We start from the raw sequence: 18,291 nt of genomic DNA, 5'->3' as shown, positions 1-18,291 counted from the left end.
AAATATTCAACTGGACAAATCCTCCATTTCAATTGTGTCATAGAACCTTTAGATCCCATGTTAGACCGTGTTGCAACCCCTGAGGTCAGACCATTGTCGTGCATTGAGTTTGAGGAGTGTCCTGGACTGTTCAGTTGACTCAGCAAGCATAAGATGATGCATCAAGGTACATAGGTGTCCAAAGGAAGTTTAGGTAGGGTCTGAGGTTGAAGAATTGCGATAAGAGATTAAATGGTAGAAGATATAGTTCAAGGTGAGTGGGATCTCCGAATAGGAAAGAACTTTGCGATAACAATGATTGCTGGTTGCTTTTGACTGTGGGTGGATGCTAAAAAACAACCCTGCCTTTGCCTTTCACTAGTTGAAAAATATTTACATGCTAGGGCTTGCTATGCAAGAGGCTGCCCCCATTGTGGGTTATGGGGAGGGGTTAGATATGTACGCAGCCTTACCTACATATGTATGTTCGTATTATTTCCTTTGCTTCTCCCGGACTAAAGATTTGCTCTTTTTGAGGACTTAGTATTTGCATTCATGGGCAACTCACTTAACAAATAAGCAAGGTGGTTGCAACTAGTTAAAAACCATACTCTGATAGTCATATTGTGAGAACGACAATCTATCTTCAGCTCTACGGGCATTGATGGACCTGTAGTAAGAGTGGTATGGTCAAGCTCAACATCAACTTTGACAGAACAGTCAATAGTACTGAGAAATGTTTGGTTAAGTACATAACCAAATGTGGGATTGAAGGTTAAAAGAGGGCTAAAGATCAACATATGAATCTTTTATGGACACAATGAACTAGAATTCTAATGAAAGAGAAACCAGGGTGAAGACACTCACTTTTATGCAATGCAGGTTGAATCCTACCTTGCAACAACAATAAAACATAACCCAGTTTTCTATTCATGTTATTTATTCATTGGGATATTTTTCTTCCATATATGGTGCGTATGGACTAAATAAGCAAGTAAATTAATTTTGAATCGTATTTGCTGCAAAAAGAAAAAAGAAAATTAGTCCTAACAGGGATCGAACTCACAAGTACTTCTCATAAAAGCAATGAGAATAACCGAGTTACAGAACAATTACAACCGATATATATATATATGTAAGAAACTGAGCTCGAGCCAATGTCTCAAACTCCTTCAATATATGTTTGTATTTGTATTTTTTTTTTTTTTTGGGCGGGGGGAATTCAAGTTCAAGACCAAGTGTGCTTGAGAGCGGCCTTGCAACTAATGTTTTGTGTAAATGAGTTTTAACTTTTAAGTTGAGTTGAGCTTATGTTATGTGAAACATTGGGAATCCAAGCTCTGCTCGAGCTCGAGCTTGATCCGAGTTTGAACAGTATGAAATTTGGTGTTCTATCTTTATTTATCTGATACTTTATTTGGCTCAGTTCACCAGTAGTCCTATTTAACCAATTACAGCCTAAATAAATGCAACATGGCCCCAGTAGCATGCAATTAAGCAGGACCTACTTATCAAATCAAAGTCTCGTGTAATTATGAATCCTCATATGCCACTGGAAACAACCAAGATGGAAAAGGAGAAAAAGGTTGTTACCTAGTACTGGCCGACTAATTGGAATTTTGGAAGATGAAGATTAGAAACAGACCTAAAATTTGTCATTATTTTTCACAAACTAGCTGTTGTGTTCGCAGACTTATCAGTTCGAGCTTGCCAAGGATGTTACTAAGTTAATATGGTGGTAATGGGTTGGTGGGGGAACCTAATTGCACATGAAACCCAGTGCTGAGCCCAGCAATGATATTTGATTAATAACTCTGAATAAGGGACCAAAAAAAAAAAAAAAAAGCAACAAAGAAAAAAGCACCAATCTCATCAAGATGAGACCAAGTTCAAGTTCTTACAATTGCAAGATTTTCAATTAATGCAGCTCTCATTAATCAAGTCGGGAAATAATCACCATTCTGAAAAGGAAATTTTTAGAACAGAATGCAACAACTCGCCTCAATTCCCATTAAAGGCGGCATTTCAACCTGGGTGCATGCTAAAAAAGTTATACCCTCGCAAACAACTTGGAAAAGGTAATGTGTCGGTGAAGCAATTTACAGGTGCAACCTATTAATTAACAGCAGAGAAGTTAAAATGACATGAGTGATAAGCAGACAAAATACATACTGCAGTTTGATGAACTTGATGCACTTTGCACTTACCTAAGGAAAATAAGAATAATAATAATGCACTTGGCACTTGAGTCCCTCAAAATTGAAATGAAATGAGACCCAAATGTTCAGTAAAATGTTAAAGTTAACTACATATTAATTTTATTATTATTCTTATAGGTACCTTGAAGGGATCACCCTGAGAGATTGCTTGCTCCCAAAATCAAACACAAATGGCCCAATCAACCCGGTGCCTGTTAGCATTACCTCCCTGTAAATACATACACAAATCACAAACAAATTTTTTTTTCCCCCCTCATTTTAAAAACCAATGATTGGAATCACAGTAAGTATATCATAAGGAAACATATCTTCATTCTTTTTCCCCAATTCAGATGACTAAAAATAGTAAATACCAGTTTGATTCCAATTCTATCAGAATCTTATACATAAAGGCACAGGTATGAATGGTAATTGTTAAATTCTATATTTTCTTTTATTTTCCATCGACTTCTCGGCAGCCCAATATCTCATTATGCAAAATTCAGCAAAACAATGAACAATTCAATATTTATAACATGGATAAGATATACAGACAGATCAAGGTAGTGAATTTGGGAAACGAAGATGTTTATGGTTCATATAATTATAAGTACGAAGAAATGAAGATAAAAGAGGGATAAAAAAAATTGTAAATTACCCAGAATCTGATAGAAGAAATATACACTGCAACATCTCTCTGGGATCAACAAAAGCTCGCAACTTTCTACTTTTCGGTTTCAAGATCCCAGAAAGATGTGGTTGAAGTTCACTATTCAGAGTCTATTCTATATGTATGGACTGGGCTTAAAAACTTGTGCAAAGTTGTCAAGTTCAGAGTTGGATCTGCTGTATGTCCTGTGATTAACACTACTTCCTTGCAAACAAATCCCATCTTGGAATCTCTTCAAAACCCTTCACACCCACTAGGGTTTACACAAACTTGCCCTAGGGTTTCAACTACACACCTAGAGCTTTACAAACCATGCTCTGATACCATGTTGACTTTAAGATATAATCAAATTAAGAGTAAGTGATAAAGAAGAAGAAGAAAGCGGATGAGAGAAAAAGAGAGAGAGATGGGGAAAGAGAGAAGGAATGTAAGAATTCTTTCATCCTTCCACCACATTCTATTTATAATAAGAAGTTTCAGAAATTACACATAAGCCCCAACATCATATAAGTAATAACAAATAAGTCCCTGACAACATTTACATCTATAAATTCAGAGTTTTTTAATCCTTAATGACACAATTGAGAGGATTTCTGGGTTCCCAATCATGCAGTCATGGCTTACAAATTCCCAACTGCAACTCCTGCTGCATTTATACAGGGACGGATGTACATTCATGACAGTGGGGGCAATTTCCCCCACTGAATTTTTTTTTTTTTTTAGTAATCTACCCTTGTAACTTGTTTATTTTTAGTAATATACCCATTAAATATTACATTTGCCCCTTCTGAAATTTCTAAAAAAATGCACTATTGCCACCCTAAAATACATTTTTGCCACCCCTCCCCCTCTTACCTTACCTTACATCCTTGCTCTGTCCATGTTTACACACACACACACACACACGAGTATATGCACGGTATCTCATATATATATATATATAGCATATAATATATATATATATATATATATATATATATATACACAGACGTATATGCATAAATATAGTACTCGTGAAATTTAAATAATCCAATTCAGAAGAACGAATCTTCATACCAATAGCCAGTTTAATCGTATCACTATAATCAATTCAATAGTTGTTTAATCGTCTAATATGCATATTGAATTAAAACCACAAAATGCATGTGATACATACATTTTAATTTTTGATCTGATCTTGGTTTCTTCTCTCTTCAAAGCTTCTGCAGACAATCTTGTGTATAATGGGGAAAGCTAACTTCCCCATCTCCATGGGGAGGTTGAGACTTATCCCCATTTTTCTATTCCTTAAATGTCCTCAAACATAACAAAAAATGACTTATTTTAGTAGCATAATGTATAATTAAATTTACGGCAAGGGTGTAATATCATAAAGATTCCAAAAGGCAATCTGAAAATTCATGGAACCAAATGGCGGATCTTTTCAACGTCGTCTTCATCAGTGAAGATGACACTACTGTCATCTGGCAAAAAGAATGTAACATCAAGGACGACGATGGGTTGGATGCTTGACCGGAAAAAATGGACAACACCGGAAGAAAAATGCTTGGCTGGAAAAAAATTGACACCACCGGCAAAAGGATGCTTGGCCGAAATCATGGATGACTGCGGCAATGATCTGCGGTTGGTGGCCGGTGCCAACATAAATTTCACCGCCGCCGCAGATTGCTGTCGCAGCGAATCTGGCGAATGAACCACCAATCTCCACAACCACCACAGCCACCATCCCCATAGCCGACCACCACCACCAAAACCTCATAAGTGACGGTGATTTGGTGATGGACTGTTGGTAACATATAGAGAGACGATAAGGTTTGTGATTTGGGAGCTTAGGAGACAACAAGGCGGTCTAGTGTGATTCAAGGTGTAGGTTGGGGCTTATGCTTTGTTCGGTAGGAAGGAAGAGGGGTGGAAGGAAAATAGGAAAGAAGGAAAAAAAAAAAAAAAATTGTTCGGTAAATATACAATAAGGAAAGAAAGAATAATTGTATGGATAAATCATCCTTCCTTCTTCACAAATTTTCATCCCTTCAAATATGGGCAGAGGAGAGGAGAGGAGACAAGTGGGCCTATTAAGAAGTTTTAAATTTGATGGGTTTAATGGTTAAAAAAAATTTAAAACCCTCTCTTACCTTTTATCCTACCGACCAAAGTAAATTGACAGTCTCTTCTCCTCTTCCATCCAACCAAACAAAAAGAGGGAATGAGCACAATCTCTTCAGTCTTCTCTAGGGATTTCTCAATTATCCCTTCTCCTCCCTTCCATCTAATTTTCTTCCTTCCTATCAAACGAAGCATTATATTTAAAATTACATTTATACCCATATTTTTACGATGTGTCATGTACCAATGTGTCTATTTTTGTCCAACAAAATTTGGGACAAGTCTTAGCTTTCCCCATATATGTGTGTGTGTATAAAGATAATATTCTTCTTCCTTCGGCAATCATGTCCATCCATCAACGGCCACCTTCCCTTTCTATCCCCGCCACTGCCGCCGCCACCATCTTCTCTCTCTTACAAGATACTCCTCTCTCTCTCTCTCTCTCCCCCTCCCAAAAGTTTCTCTCTAATCATACAAATTGAAAAGGCTTCAACACTGACCTCTGCAAATTGAAACCCTAAAAATTTGTCCATTTGATGTGTGTATACAATATACATATCGAAAAGTTAAGAAGTGAATCAGTAACTTCCTCTCCAGTTCACATCAAGACAAAATTGAACCCCAGAAATCGACCAATTTAAACCATAATTTATCAGTCTCTGATTTTCACAATTTACAACAATTCGGTCTCAGACACAAGCTTTTCAGTTTTTATGTGCTGTTCTTTCGATCAATCCCTCTCCAAACACCAACCTCAACAAAATTTATAGATAGAGATAGAGATGAATTGAGAGAGCTGAATGTCGAGAAATTCAGTTGTGTTCTTTTGCTTTCCCTCGTTCAGTCACCCTTCAATTTAGGATATAAAATTGATAGAGATGGAGATAGAGATGGAGATGGAGAGAGAGAGAACAAGGCAGCTGCGACTTTTATTCGGTGAGGGTCGGAACAAAAAGTCTTAAGATCCAATACATCTCTATCACACAAATGTGATTGCATGTTTGATAAAAGATCAAATCTATATATATATATATTAGACATACTGTGTTAAGTCCAGCAAGCATGGTATTGAGAGCAGGATTCGAAGCAAGAAGACGATGAAGAGGTCGTGTAACCACATACCCAGATCAAAGGTGGCGAGGAAAGTAACCTCCAGATCGAATGGGGGCGAGGAAGGTAAAGAGGTCTGACACAATTTAGGGTTAAAAATCATTAAATATAGTAACAGTAAAAAGGTTAATTTTGTCATTTAAAGTTTATGCTTAGGTCATGTGACTGACACACTTTAATGTTAACACTCAATGGAACTCTAACAGACAACAGTTGGGGTATTCACAAAGAAATGGGATAATTTAGAAAGTTAACTGCACAAATAGTAGTTCCGGAGAATTTTTTGAGAGAGAGAATAGATCAAGGGGGTTTTATGCAATTAACCCTAAAAATGGTAAACAGCATTAATTTTTTTACTTTCTTGGTGTTCATCTTGATTTTCTCAACACAAACAATTATAGAAACAAAAAGAGAAAAAGATGATAATACAAACTTATTTAACTTATACATACAATCAATAGGAGAAAAAAGATAAACTACAAAACAAACTTATTTACGTTGGTTTCTTTAAATGAACTCCATGTTTCACATTTAAAACAAAGAAAACAAAATCCTTGCTACAATAGAGAAATATAACAAAAGCATCATTTAAACGAAAGTATTACTAGGTTGTTACATAAAGGAAAATCACAAAACCTGAACATCCATTAACAAGAAAATGACCTTGGTTCCTTTTCATAATTAGCACTTTTCATCTATCATCCCATTTTCTTCAAAAGGATTCCTAAGCATTTGAAAAATATGAAGAAAACAGTAAGAAAAATACAACAATTCCTTGGTGATGAGAAATGGAAATAATTCAATTAAGATGGAGAACAAGACCTTTACCTTTAAGCAGACAAATTACTAATACCCAAAAGTAAGTTCAGCATCTTTTCCAATTCTCTTAGACTTCATGCAGTATTCATGGGCCTCCAATAATTCATGGCAGTATGCATGAACTAAATGCAAAGGTGAATTACTAACAATATGCCAAAATTGACGCAATATTTTTTCAAATGAAGGACAATGAAGATGGAAAGACTTAAGGATTTACCAAAAGAATGTAATTTGTGATTAGGTCTCTAATAGTATATGAACTATAGGGATAAAATAGATAGTCTCATTAGCAGAGGATTAAAGCGTAGATGATGGTTACTGAAACTCGGAGAAAACTTCCTCTACATGTTGTGTAATCTAACTTCCACGCTATCATCGACCCCCCCAACAACCCCAAAAAAAAACTTTTAAAATCCAAGCTAAGCAATAACTATTATCAACTTAAAAGAACATACCATGGCAAATGATGAAAAAAATAATAATAATGAAGACGAATACACTCCGACAGTCCGACCGATGTAAGCTTCGTCCTTACCAAGATTCTGTAATAACACAAGTTCATGTTAGAAAAAATGCTTTTATAGTTCATATCTAAGCAAGGAGGGGGAAGAATATACAAACTAGAAGAAGAAAGAACACAATGTACTAAAAAGTTGATCCTGGCTGATATAAACAGTGAACTCCTACAGCGGCCAACCTCCATGGATTATGCTGAAGAAATGATGAAGAAAGATATTTCACATCTTAAGCACCTAAAAAGAATAACATGACTAAGTAAAACCAAGGAACAAAATTACAGAAACATTAATAGGTATTTAAACAGTTTTAAATCATTATACGTATATGAGAAATATCCACAAACAATCAGAACTGTGAAGTATTATTGTAGCATAAATGCAGAGGAATTAGAACCAAATAATGTTCTTTCAGCCATTTATGAAATTAATTTTGAGCTCCTAAGTGTAGATTCATTGGAAGGAAAAGATTTCAAATACTAAAATAATTAAGCAAAATAGCAATGATACTCAGTTGCTATAAATTTTCTTTCCACTAGAATAGTCAGTTTCATTTAATGTTTACAAAAAGTCTACAATTTAGAGTTGTGAGTTGTGACATTCCATTCAGATTTCACCATTCTCCAACACTGTTTTTCCTTCTGAAATCCAGTTTCTATAACTCAATTTGGTGAAGTCAACATAAACAAGTCAACACACCCAAGTTAACAATTGATCAAGAATCATCATACCTTCAAGCCTGCCTAATACTAAACGGAGTGCGCACGCAGCAAACGCACACACACACACACAAAAACAAAAAAAACAAAAAAAAAAAAAAAAAAAAGAAAAAAATAGAGAAGAAAGAGAGAGAGATAATGAAATATCCTTTTACCTCATTCAGGATGCTTCCCTATCCTTACACTCGTATCCAACTCCCCACCTCCTTACATCCTCCATTCCAGGACACTTCGAAACGTAGATAAACAAGTGTGTCTACATACATATATATTCCTATGATCATTTTATTAAAACTCAAAGAACCTCAACAAACAGAACAAGAGGCCAGAGCCTCCAAACAATACACTAACGGTCCTTAACAAAGGACCACTTACAAAAGGAAGCCAAAAGAAATTTCAGAACAAAAAATTCAGAAAAAGAAAAAGGATTAACAAAAACAAAAACACCATGATCCCAGCAACTAAGACCAGGGCCACAAACACCTGAACCACATCACCGCAATTTCTTATTCAAAGCCAGAACCCTGCACACAAAGCCCCATATGTAGAAACCCCACCGCTCAACAATTAAGAAGACCTATAAATCGTGCAGCTGCAATCCCAAAGAATCAGATACATTCCACATAAACATCATCATGGAGTCTTCTATTTCTAGACCACCACATATGCCTAATAGTAGTGGTAAAAATCTGTTTCGTAACCTTGCTTCTCAAATTATTCCCAGCTGAATTAATAGAAAACCACTTAACCAACCACTCAAAACAACTCACACAATTCCAATTCCAGAAGAAAATAATAGATAACCATTTCCATATCAGTGAGGAAAGTCACAGCTGAAGAATAAGTATGAGCAAGTATATTTTTCATTAAAGGAAAATAATTATAACGAAAGCTCTGACAAATTATTAAATCAAATTATCACAATAGCAGTTCATTGGATTTTGCAAGCTAAAATATATCTCATAGACCCCCAAAAAGAAAAAAAAAAAAAACCATCTATTTGGCCAATCTTAAGATGATTATGAATATGCACATGCACAAACAAATCAACATGATGAAAATGCAAACAAAGCATCAATTTTTTTTATAAATACAAACAAAAAGCATCAATGAACTAATCCAATGCCTTTTTGACCGCATCAAGAAAACTTGTAAAAGTAAGAAAACCCATTATACAAAATCTATAAAATTTGCATTTTCATAAGCAAAAACTACTATACACATGATAAGAACGAAAGTATCACGAGATTATCATGTGTATAGTATATGTGGGTTGTGTTAGATTTGCAAACCCCAAGTTAACTGAAATGTGAAAAATATATAAAATATTGGACATTGATTATATTTATAAATTGTTTCTCGAAACATACACAATTGTTACCCAAAACAAGCAAAAAGAAAGAAACTGGCAATCCAAAAGCATTAATAAAAAAAAAAATAAAAAAGTTATCAAAGAGAGAAAAAAAGAAAAAGAAAAACGAATAGATCGAACAAGAAAAGGCAACATGAAAACGAATGCATATATATATATATAACCTCACCTGGTAAAGCCGTGAGAAAGATGACCGAGAGATTGACAATTGGTGAGAAATTTGGGTCAATGAGAGATCTGGTCGGTGAAAACTTCGTACGAGGAACAGAGATGCTTCGGCAAAGCTAACTAGTTCGATTAACCATTTGTTTGATGCCACCACTGACTCGTTCTCGCGAGATTTGGGAGGCAGAAGCATGGCTGGGCCAACGATTGGAGCAATGAAAGCTTCATTGGTGAGAATTTCGATCAAGATCGGCGGGCTTCAATATCTTGTAGAGATTTGATAAGGGTTTTATGGGGGTATGAAGATGATATATGGGAGAGAGAATTCGAGTGTTTAGTGAGGCATTATGAGGTTATAGAATGTGTGATGAACAACAAACAGAATTCGAAAATGTAAAGAGAGGGATAGTGGGGAAAAGCATTGAAAATTTATGATTTGTGCCATTTATTTTAGTTTTTGCCACAAAAATTATTGTTTAAGCCGATTAAGTTAGCTTTCTCCACAAAATTTAGTGTTGCGTCAATCAGTACATTTTTTTTTTTTTGTTTTAATTTCTCTTTTTTTTTTTTTTTTTTTTTTTGTTTCATCTTTCTCCTTCTTAGGGATTTGGTTCATAATCGGTAAATATAACTATCTATCACAAAAGGGCAGAAAAACAGAAACATCATTATAATTTGTCGTATGCCTACTATATACGTGTTATTAATTCATTAATCGTGACGACGAGCACAACAAATTTATCTTTGGGCATAGCAAATAAAAGTGAAAGAATGGGTAGTAACATTTCATTAACAAATTGAATTCTGCTACACTTAATGCTCTCGCCCAAAAAATCTAATCTTTCTTCAAATTGGCATTTCTAAACGACATACCGGACAAGAGTGATTTGTCTGCAAGGAATAATGCAGTCTCCATGGTATGGCAATGGCAGCGAGTGACCACTTCCACTCCAAGATGAAACTTCTGAAAAAGAACCATCATCTATCTCCAAAATTCTTTGATTCGAGTAAGAAGCAAGTTAGAGTGTTGGGCTTGCAATTTGAGCTGAATGCAACAAATATTAATTAAATATTTATATTAAGACACGATGTCTAATATTATCTCATCCCCTTCCAAAATATAAAAGGTTCTCTTCAAAAGCATTTTGAGACTTATTCGTCAAGAAAAAATTTAAAAATATACAAATAATTTAGTTAAAATTCATTATATAAATTTTTTTTGACATGTGCGCACGTAATGAATGTTTTGTAACTTATTTTATTATTTGGTAAATTATTTATTAAATAATTAACTATTTTTAGTTGTTTTAATAATGATTTGAAACTCTTTTATTTTAATTCATTTTATTTATAGAATCTCTTTTATTTTAATTCATTTTATATCAATTAATAAATATTTTTTATATTAATAAATAAATACTGAAATACTGAAACTCTTTACACTTTTAATAATAGTATAGATATTGATATAGATATATACACGCACAAATATCTGTTTAATTTATAGATCTAGCTATGCATATAAAATTATATAAATTTGTTTGTTTGTGTGATATACTTGTAAAGTATTAAATTCTTTTAGGCTTTTATATATTGAAATATTGAATTTTGAAATTGGTGGTAGAGTTTAAGTTTGTAAATTACTAAATTCTTTTAGGTTTTTATATTAATACTGAAATATTTATATTTTATTTTTTTATTAATTAGAAAATATTTTATTATTTTAATACTAAAATTTGTGGTAGAGTTTGAGTTTTGCAAAGTAATAAATTTTTTTACATAATTTTAATTTTATAAGGTAATTTGTAATTTGAATTTTATTAGGTAATATTTAAAAAATTATATTTATATAATACAGAAATTCAATTATAATAATTTTTAATTAAATTTTAAAATAGAAATTCAATTAATAATTCTTGTCTAATTAGATTTTCTTTTATTAAAAAACTCATAATAAATTGATAAATAGGTAATATGTGTTAGAGTTTTATAGAATCTCTTTCAAAATATCTTTTTATATTAATTAATAAATATTTTTATATATTAATAATTCTTGTCTAATTAGATTTCCTTTCATTAAAAAATCTTAATAAATAGATAAATAAGTAATTTGTGTTAAAGTTTTATAGAAACTCTTTAAATATATCATTGTCTAATGTGATACAGTTTTATTAAAAATAAAAAGGGTAATTTGTGGTAAAGTTTTATAGAAATTATTTTATTTTTTTTAAATATATCATTGTCTAATTAGATTTCCTTTCATTAAAAGATCCCTAATAAAAGGTAATTTGTGGTAGAGTTTTAGAGAAATTATTTTATTTTTTATATCAATTAATATTAATGGTGTGTGTGTTAATTTAAATTACAAATTACTCAATAAAATTCAAATTATGTAAAAAATTATTTAATAATATAAATAAATAAATACTTATTTAGCAAGTGTAGAGGACTAAATTCTAGAGTCTTTTGTAATTGCGTGGAGTGTTAGAGGATTATTATTGAATGTTGTACTAGTGTGTGGAGTAGAGAATATTCTAGAGACATAGAGAGTTATGTAACCTTGTAAATATATAAAACAGATTTTAGAAGTGAATCTTAAACGTTGATGAGAATGCGTCATAGTCATTCATGGTGGAAAAAATACCTATTTAGGAACTCATTTGTAGCCAACAAGTCTTAGGGTGAGTGTATAGAATAGAAGAGGATATGAGTGCTTGCCCGGCACTACAACAATAGTAATTGCACCAGTGGAGAAATCTTTAGTCCCTTAACAAATTGGTTTAGTTTTCAAAATGATTATTTATTTTCTCAATAGTAGAATCAACATATTAATGGAGCGTAGGAAAGAAAAAAATTTGTTTGGCCATATAAGACTAAATAAATCGTAACCTAACCCCGATTTGTTTATTTTTATATATACGGTAACGACCTTTGCAACAGCTTGTGGCAAACAAAATATGGTATTTTTGTTCTTTTTCATCCAATCAAAAAAAGAAAGGACGCAATTTCTTATATTCTCTCTTTCATCCAATTTTCTTCCTTCGTACCAATGGATAATAAAACAAGCAACCTCTTTTTTAAGAGGTGGTGGTCAAAAGGATTGAAGAAATTTAACCTTTTAACATTATTTGCAAAAGTCGATTGTTCCGAACTCCTTATATCCCCGCATTAGCATTTCGTAAAAAGAACCAATTCTGAAACTTATACGGTGTTAAGTTGGATGGATTGGTGTTTAGTTGGATGGATTGAGAAAGGATGGAAGTGAGGAGAGATGGGATAAATGAGTTTTCTCATGCTTGGTTGGAAGGATGGGAGAAATGATGAATAACTACCTAAATATATAAAATATCAATTTTAACCTTTAAAAAAAATAGTTTTTTTTATAACTTTATATAATGAGGATTTAGTGGTAAAAAGATATTAAGACTCTAATTTCCTTCCTTTCCAAAAAAAAAAAACAAAAACAAAAAAAACAAAAACAAAAAGAAGAAGAAGAAGAAGAAGTATTAACCAAACAAAAAAATGGATGAGACATCTTTTCTTCCATTTTCCTTCCCCATGAATGTCTCATCCCCTCTCCCTTCATCCATTTTTCCATCATTTTACTGATAATGTTATTCTTGTGCCCCTTTTGCTTGAACTCTCTTAATCATGCTACACTTGTTGTAGAAATATTGGTTTTAAAGTTGAAGATTAAGGCTAGAATCAGCGGATGCATACGGATTCAGATGTAAATCCATATTTTAATATCAAGATTCATATTCGAATCGGATATTCCAATCTAAACATATGGAATGTGATGCACCCAACCCATTTTTTAACTCGATCCAATGTTTTGACAACAATCTCAATTACCACTTTCTGCATTTTCAGTATCAACATTAGTTGTAGACTTGTGGTTTTCCAATGGAGAACCATAACCAAATGTTATGGTTTGGATGCAAATGTGCATTTGACCTACACGCTGTTAGTTGACGGACATAAAAAAAATTTGTGAAAATTTTGTTAGACGGAAAGACTTTTTAATTTATGGGAACAAACTTATACAGTGGGTCTATTTTTATAATTTAAATAAAAAAAAATTTCATAAATTTTTAAAAATTTAAAGTATAAAATGTAAATATAATATATATATATATATATATATATATATATATATATTATTAATTTATTACCCATAAAAGGGCTCGACCACTCAAAACTCCCCTTTGGGTTGGGAACTCGTACCACCTGAGGCCCATTGGAAACAATGAAATGCATAAAACATAGTTTTTCAGTCTCAAAATCTTAGAACCTATCAAAATAATAATAATAATAAAATAAAATAAACGAAACGAAAAAAGAAATTTCTCAGATGCTGGTTGTCAGAAAAGCAGTTATACATTTCCATATTTCCTGGATACACCAAATAAATACCACATATTATCTTTATTCTAACTATTTTAAAGCCTTGTAGTTGCTCGTTATTATCAATATGTAAAATAAACATGAAAAAAAGAAGAAAAAAAAAAAAAGATGCATTCTGAAGTATCTACATGCTGCTCACATTTGAAGCTTACTAAATTTATCAGATGCATCTTTTGAGAACCTTGGCAGCGGTTATCAATGCTCCTGCTCCCTTCTTGCGGTCCTTGTCATATAATTCTATCTTAGGTTTGCCTTTAGCTGAACCAGCAAAATGACTCAATTATCAACCATCAAGCTGCCTTAATCGTGCTACAAGCTGTGAAAGATTACACGACAGAAAAAAAAAAACTAAAAGATGAATGTACAATAAGAAGCATAGATACTTGCCAACTTATGATCGATCCCAAGTACCTTTAGCTCTGTTCTCCAATCCCATAATGTTTTCTTCGCCATTTCCAAGAGCATCATATAGAATTGCTAATGCAGTTTTGGCAGCAAGAGCGTGAAAATTTTCCTTTATGTTTTGGTGCTGCCTGCCCAATTAAAGATGCATGGTAGATAAGTACGTGCTTGGGGGTTGCATGCTTTGTCTTTAAAGCTCGGAAGAGAGCCTTTTCTGCACCAAAAATTTGAACCGTACTCCCAGGTTGCTTTGCAAGATTCAATAAACTGTCCCCGTGTGCAGTAAGGCGGACACCGACTAGTTCTCCAACAAGAGCAGTAAGATTTGGCAATGGTTCTCCCTGCTCTTCAAGTAATCATACAATTGCACTCTATACTCTGAAAGAGACAGAACCTGGTCGCAGAGGTCCTTCATGTTGATCAAATCAAGCTCACTAACTTCAGTACCCATAGAAATTATGGCTGCCTCTATCAGTTCCGTCTCCACCTCTTCTGGTAATATCTGTGAACATTTAAAATGAAAATTAATAATCACCAATGCCATCATTGGCCAAAATAGAAAGTAATTTCCTAGCTCTAAAAACATAGTTTCAAGAACAAGCATCAGAAAACCTTTTTTTTTTTTTTTTTTTTTTTGATACACAACACACTTCAATAACTTAGATCAATATAAACCTAGCTGATTTCCCTATCGGTTCAATCCAACCCATAACTTTCTGTACAGACCACCAAATACCTTTTGCACAATAATTAAAGAATTACTAAAATTATGCAAGGACTACTAAACCAAAATACCATCTGATGATCTCCATGCTGCCCCGATTTGGACTCCGGAGAGGTTGCAATTTCATTTCCACCGAATCCTCATTAAACCGTGCAGGGCAGTACAATTGGGCTGAGAGTAGTGGGTGCATATGGTGCCTTTAAATATGAAAAGCAAGAATAAAATGAAGAGGAGGACTACCAAAATAAACACACACAAAGCAAATTACAGTCTTACCCAAAATTCCATCAACCATCATGTCCTCTCCATTGTTAGATTCCTAAATATCGAACATTTCAGAGTCTGAACTCTCCAAGAATGTGGAGACTGGTTTATTTTCTATTTTTATGGATTTTATTTTATTATTATTATTTTTTCTTTTTTCCGAATTCGGGTTTTGTCGGATCGAGTGAAGTGCTCGTAAATAGCTCCCAACACTTCTTTTATTTGATATTTCTATTGTCCTTATTTTTTCTCATCTTTTGTTATTTGGGGATATTTGTGCAATTAAGTTTAGAGAATATTTTAGTTCGTTGGGGGTCTTTTTGAAAATATCTTTTGCATTTTTATTAAGGGGTTTTTAAGAAAGTAACTTTGAAGATATTTTTATTTTGGGAGCAAAAGTGCGATTATCTTTTTAGATATTTCAGTGGGGACCTTTGTACAATTAATGAAAGTTAAAAACAAATTGTCTTGTTTTCGGTTAGGATTCTTGCACGGGATTCATTTTAACATTTCGTTCAGCTCGGGACTCTTAGAAATGTATTTTGGATATTTTTCCCGTTTTCGAGTTTTTGACCCAAGGAGTTGCCCTTTTTGTTCGGGATTTATTTCCCTGCTCGGGACTCATTTTTCGACGCATGCGCAGTTTCTTTCGTTGTTCAAACCAGGGTTTATCATTAGTTAAAGTAGAATAAATAGGTAAAAAAGTACCGCATTAGAAGTAGAAATCATTTCGAGTTCATATAAAATATCAAGTAAAGAGTCATACCAGACATCATCTGCATCTGCATGCTTACATAATGCAGCTTCAAAATTCTCTATATAGCACGACATACATAGAATAAAATTTGAAAGCCACTTATAAACTGTAGCTGATATAAAAGTAGGTTTATAGTAATAAAATTTTAAATTTCATGTCCATAAATCCTGCAAGACCCTGTGAAAGATTAAACCATAAAAGTCAATAATTTTAAGAGTATTTTTTATTAAAAAAAAATAGACAAAGAAAATTAAAATTTGAATTACCTTCTACATTATCTTTTTGTCTGGCTAGGATATTCATATCGGATGAAAGAGATGAACCGGCAAAATCCAGAATCACTTGATTTTTTGCTGATCGTGCAACACAGAATTCTTAATATATATATATATATATATATATATATATATATATATTAATGTTTTGTTATTTGAAAGTGAAAAACATTTCAGTTACGTGTTAGAATATAAAGTAATCTTGAAACACATCAACCAAAAAAAAAAAAAAAACCTACTTGATCTCAGTTTTTTTTATGGTCTTTCTTCGGAGGATCCATTATCTCTAGTGCATTTTCTAATTATTCCTGTAGTATTTAGAACATTAAACACAAAGCATAGTGGAGGACTACCAAAACAAACACACACAAAAGCAAATTACAGTATTACCCATAATTCCATCAACCATCATGTCTTCCCATTGTTAGATTCCTAAATATCGATCATTTCAGAGTCTTAACTCACCAAGAATGTAGAGACCGGTTCGATTTCCATTTTTATGGATTTATTTTATTATTTTTTCGAGTTCGGGTTTTGTCGGATCGGGTGGAGTCAAGTGCTTGTGAATAGTTCTCGACACTTCTTTTATTTGATATTTCTATTGTCCTTATTTTTGCTCATCTTTTATTATGTGGGGGTATTTTTGTAATTAAGTTTAGAGAACATTTTAATTTGTTGGGGTCTTTTTGAACATTAAGGGGTTTTTAAAAAAGTATCTTTTGAAGATATTTTTATTTTGGGGCAAAAGTGCGATTCTATTTTTAGATATTTCAGTAGGGGACCTTTGTACAATTAGCGAAAGTTAATGAAAATGTCCTGTTTTTAGTTAGGATTCTTGCACGGGATTCATTTTAACATTTCATTGAGCCCAAGACTCTTAGAAATGCATTTCGAACATTTTTCCTATTTTTGGGTTTTTGATCCGAGGAGTTGCCTTTTTTGCTCAGGACTTATTCACTTACTCGGGACTTATTTTTTGACGCCGTTTTATTCGTTGTTCAAACCAGGGTTTATCATTTGTCAAAGTGGAATTAATAGGTAAAAAGGCACAACATTAGAAGTAGAAATCATTACAAGTTCATATATAATATCAAGTAAAGAGTCATACGAGACATTATCTGCATCTGCATGTTTGCATAATGCAGCTTCAAAAATCTCTTTGTAACATGACATGCATTAGAATAAAATTTGAAAACTACTTATAAGTTGTAAAAAGCTGATATAAAAGTAGGTTTATAGCAATAAAATTTTAAACTTCATATGCATAAATCCTACAAGACCCTGTGGAAGATTAAATGATAAAAGTCAATAATTTTAAGAGTATTTTTTATAAAAAATAAAAAATAAATAAAATAAAAAAAAAAATAGACAAAAAAATAAAATTTGAATTACATTCTACATTATCTTTTTGTTTGGCCAGGATATTCCTATCGGATGAAAGAGAGGATATTTCTATTATCCTTAAAATAGTTCTCGACACTTCTTTTATTTGATATTTCTATTGTCCTTATTTTTTCTCATCTTTTATTATTTGGGGGTATTTGTGTAATTAAGTTTAGAGAACATTTTAGTTTGTTGGGGTAAAAGTGCAATTATCTTTTTAAATATTTCAGTGGAGACCTTTGTGCAATTAACGAAAGTTAATGCAAAATGTCTTATTTTCGACTAGGATTCTTGCACGGGATTCATTTTAGCCTTTCGTTAAGCCCGAGACTCTTAGAAATGCATTTCAGACATTTTTCCCATTTTCAGAATTCTTATCTAGGGAGTTGCCCTTTTTGTTCAGGACTTATTTCCCTGCTTAGGACTCAT

At 32.8% G+C, this 18,291-nt stretch overlaps 1 protein-coding gene and 1 long non-coding RNA gene across 4 annotated transcripts; both read right to left on the bottom strand.

Moving 5' to 3' along the window:
• Positions 1 to 1,194: 1,194 nt before the first annotated feature.
• On the bottom strand, positions 1,195 to 10,519 carry LOC132299804 (uncharacterized). Of its 3 annotated transcripts, none has more exons than XR_009480184.1 (5): positions 9,655 to 10,519; positions 7,526 to 7,631; positions 6,697 to 7,421; positions 2,320 to 2,406; positions 1,195 to 2,091 (listed from the first exon to the last, which is right to left on the bottom strand). It is a non-coding gene; the product is annotated as an uncharacterized LOC132299804 (long non-coding RNA). The 3 variants fall into 3 exon arrangements; XR_009480186.1 differs by having other exon boundaries at positions 6,724 to 7,421; XR_009480185.1 differs by having other exon boundaries at positions 7,335 to 7,421; positions 9,655 to 10,497.
• A 3,481-nt stretch (positions 10,520 to 14,000) lies between these two features.
• Positions 14,001 to 16,507, bottom strand: LOC132301223 (probable nucleolar protein 5-1). The gene is made up of 8 exons (XM_059798497.1): positions 16,471 to 16,507; positions 16,156 to 16,262; positions 15,452 to 15,502; positions 14,854 to 14,961; positions 14,643 to 14,800; positions 14,469 to 14,590; positions 14,239 to 14,315; positions 14,001 to 14,045 (listed from the first exon to the last, which is right to left on the bottom strand). Exons 1-8 carry the CDS (start codon positions 16,505 to 16,507, stop codon positions 14,001 to 14,003), a joined length of 705 nt encoding a protein of 234 aa, XP_059654480.1.
• Positions 16,508 to 18,291: the final 1,784 nt, after the last annotated feature.

Source organism: Cornus florida, unplaced genomic scaffold (assembly GCF_030987335.1).
Source record: "Cornus florida cultivar Cherokee Brave unplaced genomic scaffold, ASM3098733v1 CherokeeBrave_3.0.0_Hap2_Chr03, whole genome shotgun sequence".
Lineage (NCBI taxonomy): Eukaryota > Viridiplantae > Streptophyta > Magnoliopsida > Cornales > Cornaceae > Cornus > Cornus florida.
This window is presented reverse-complemented; position numbering and strand designations above follow the sequence as displayed.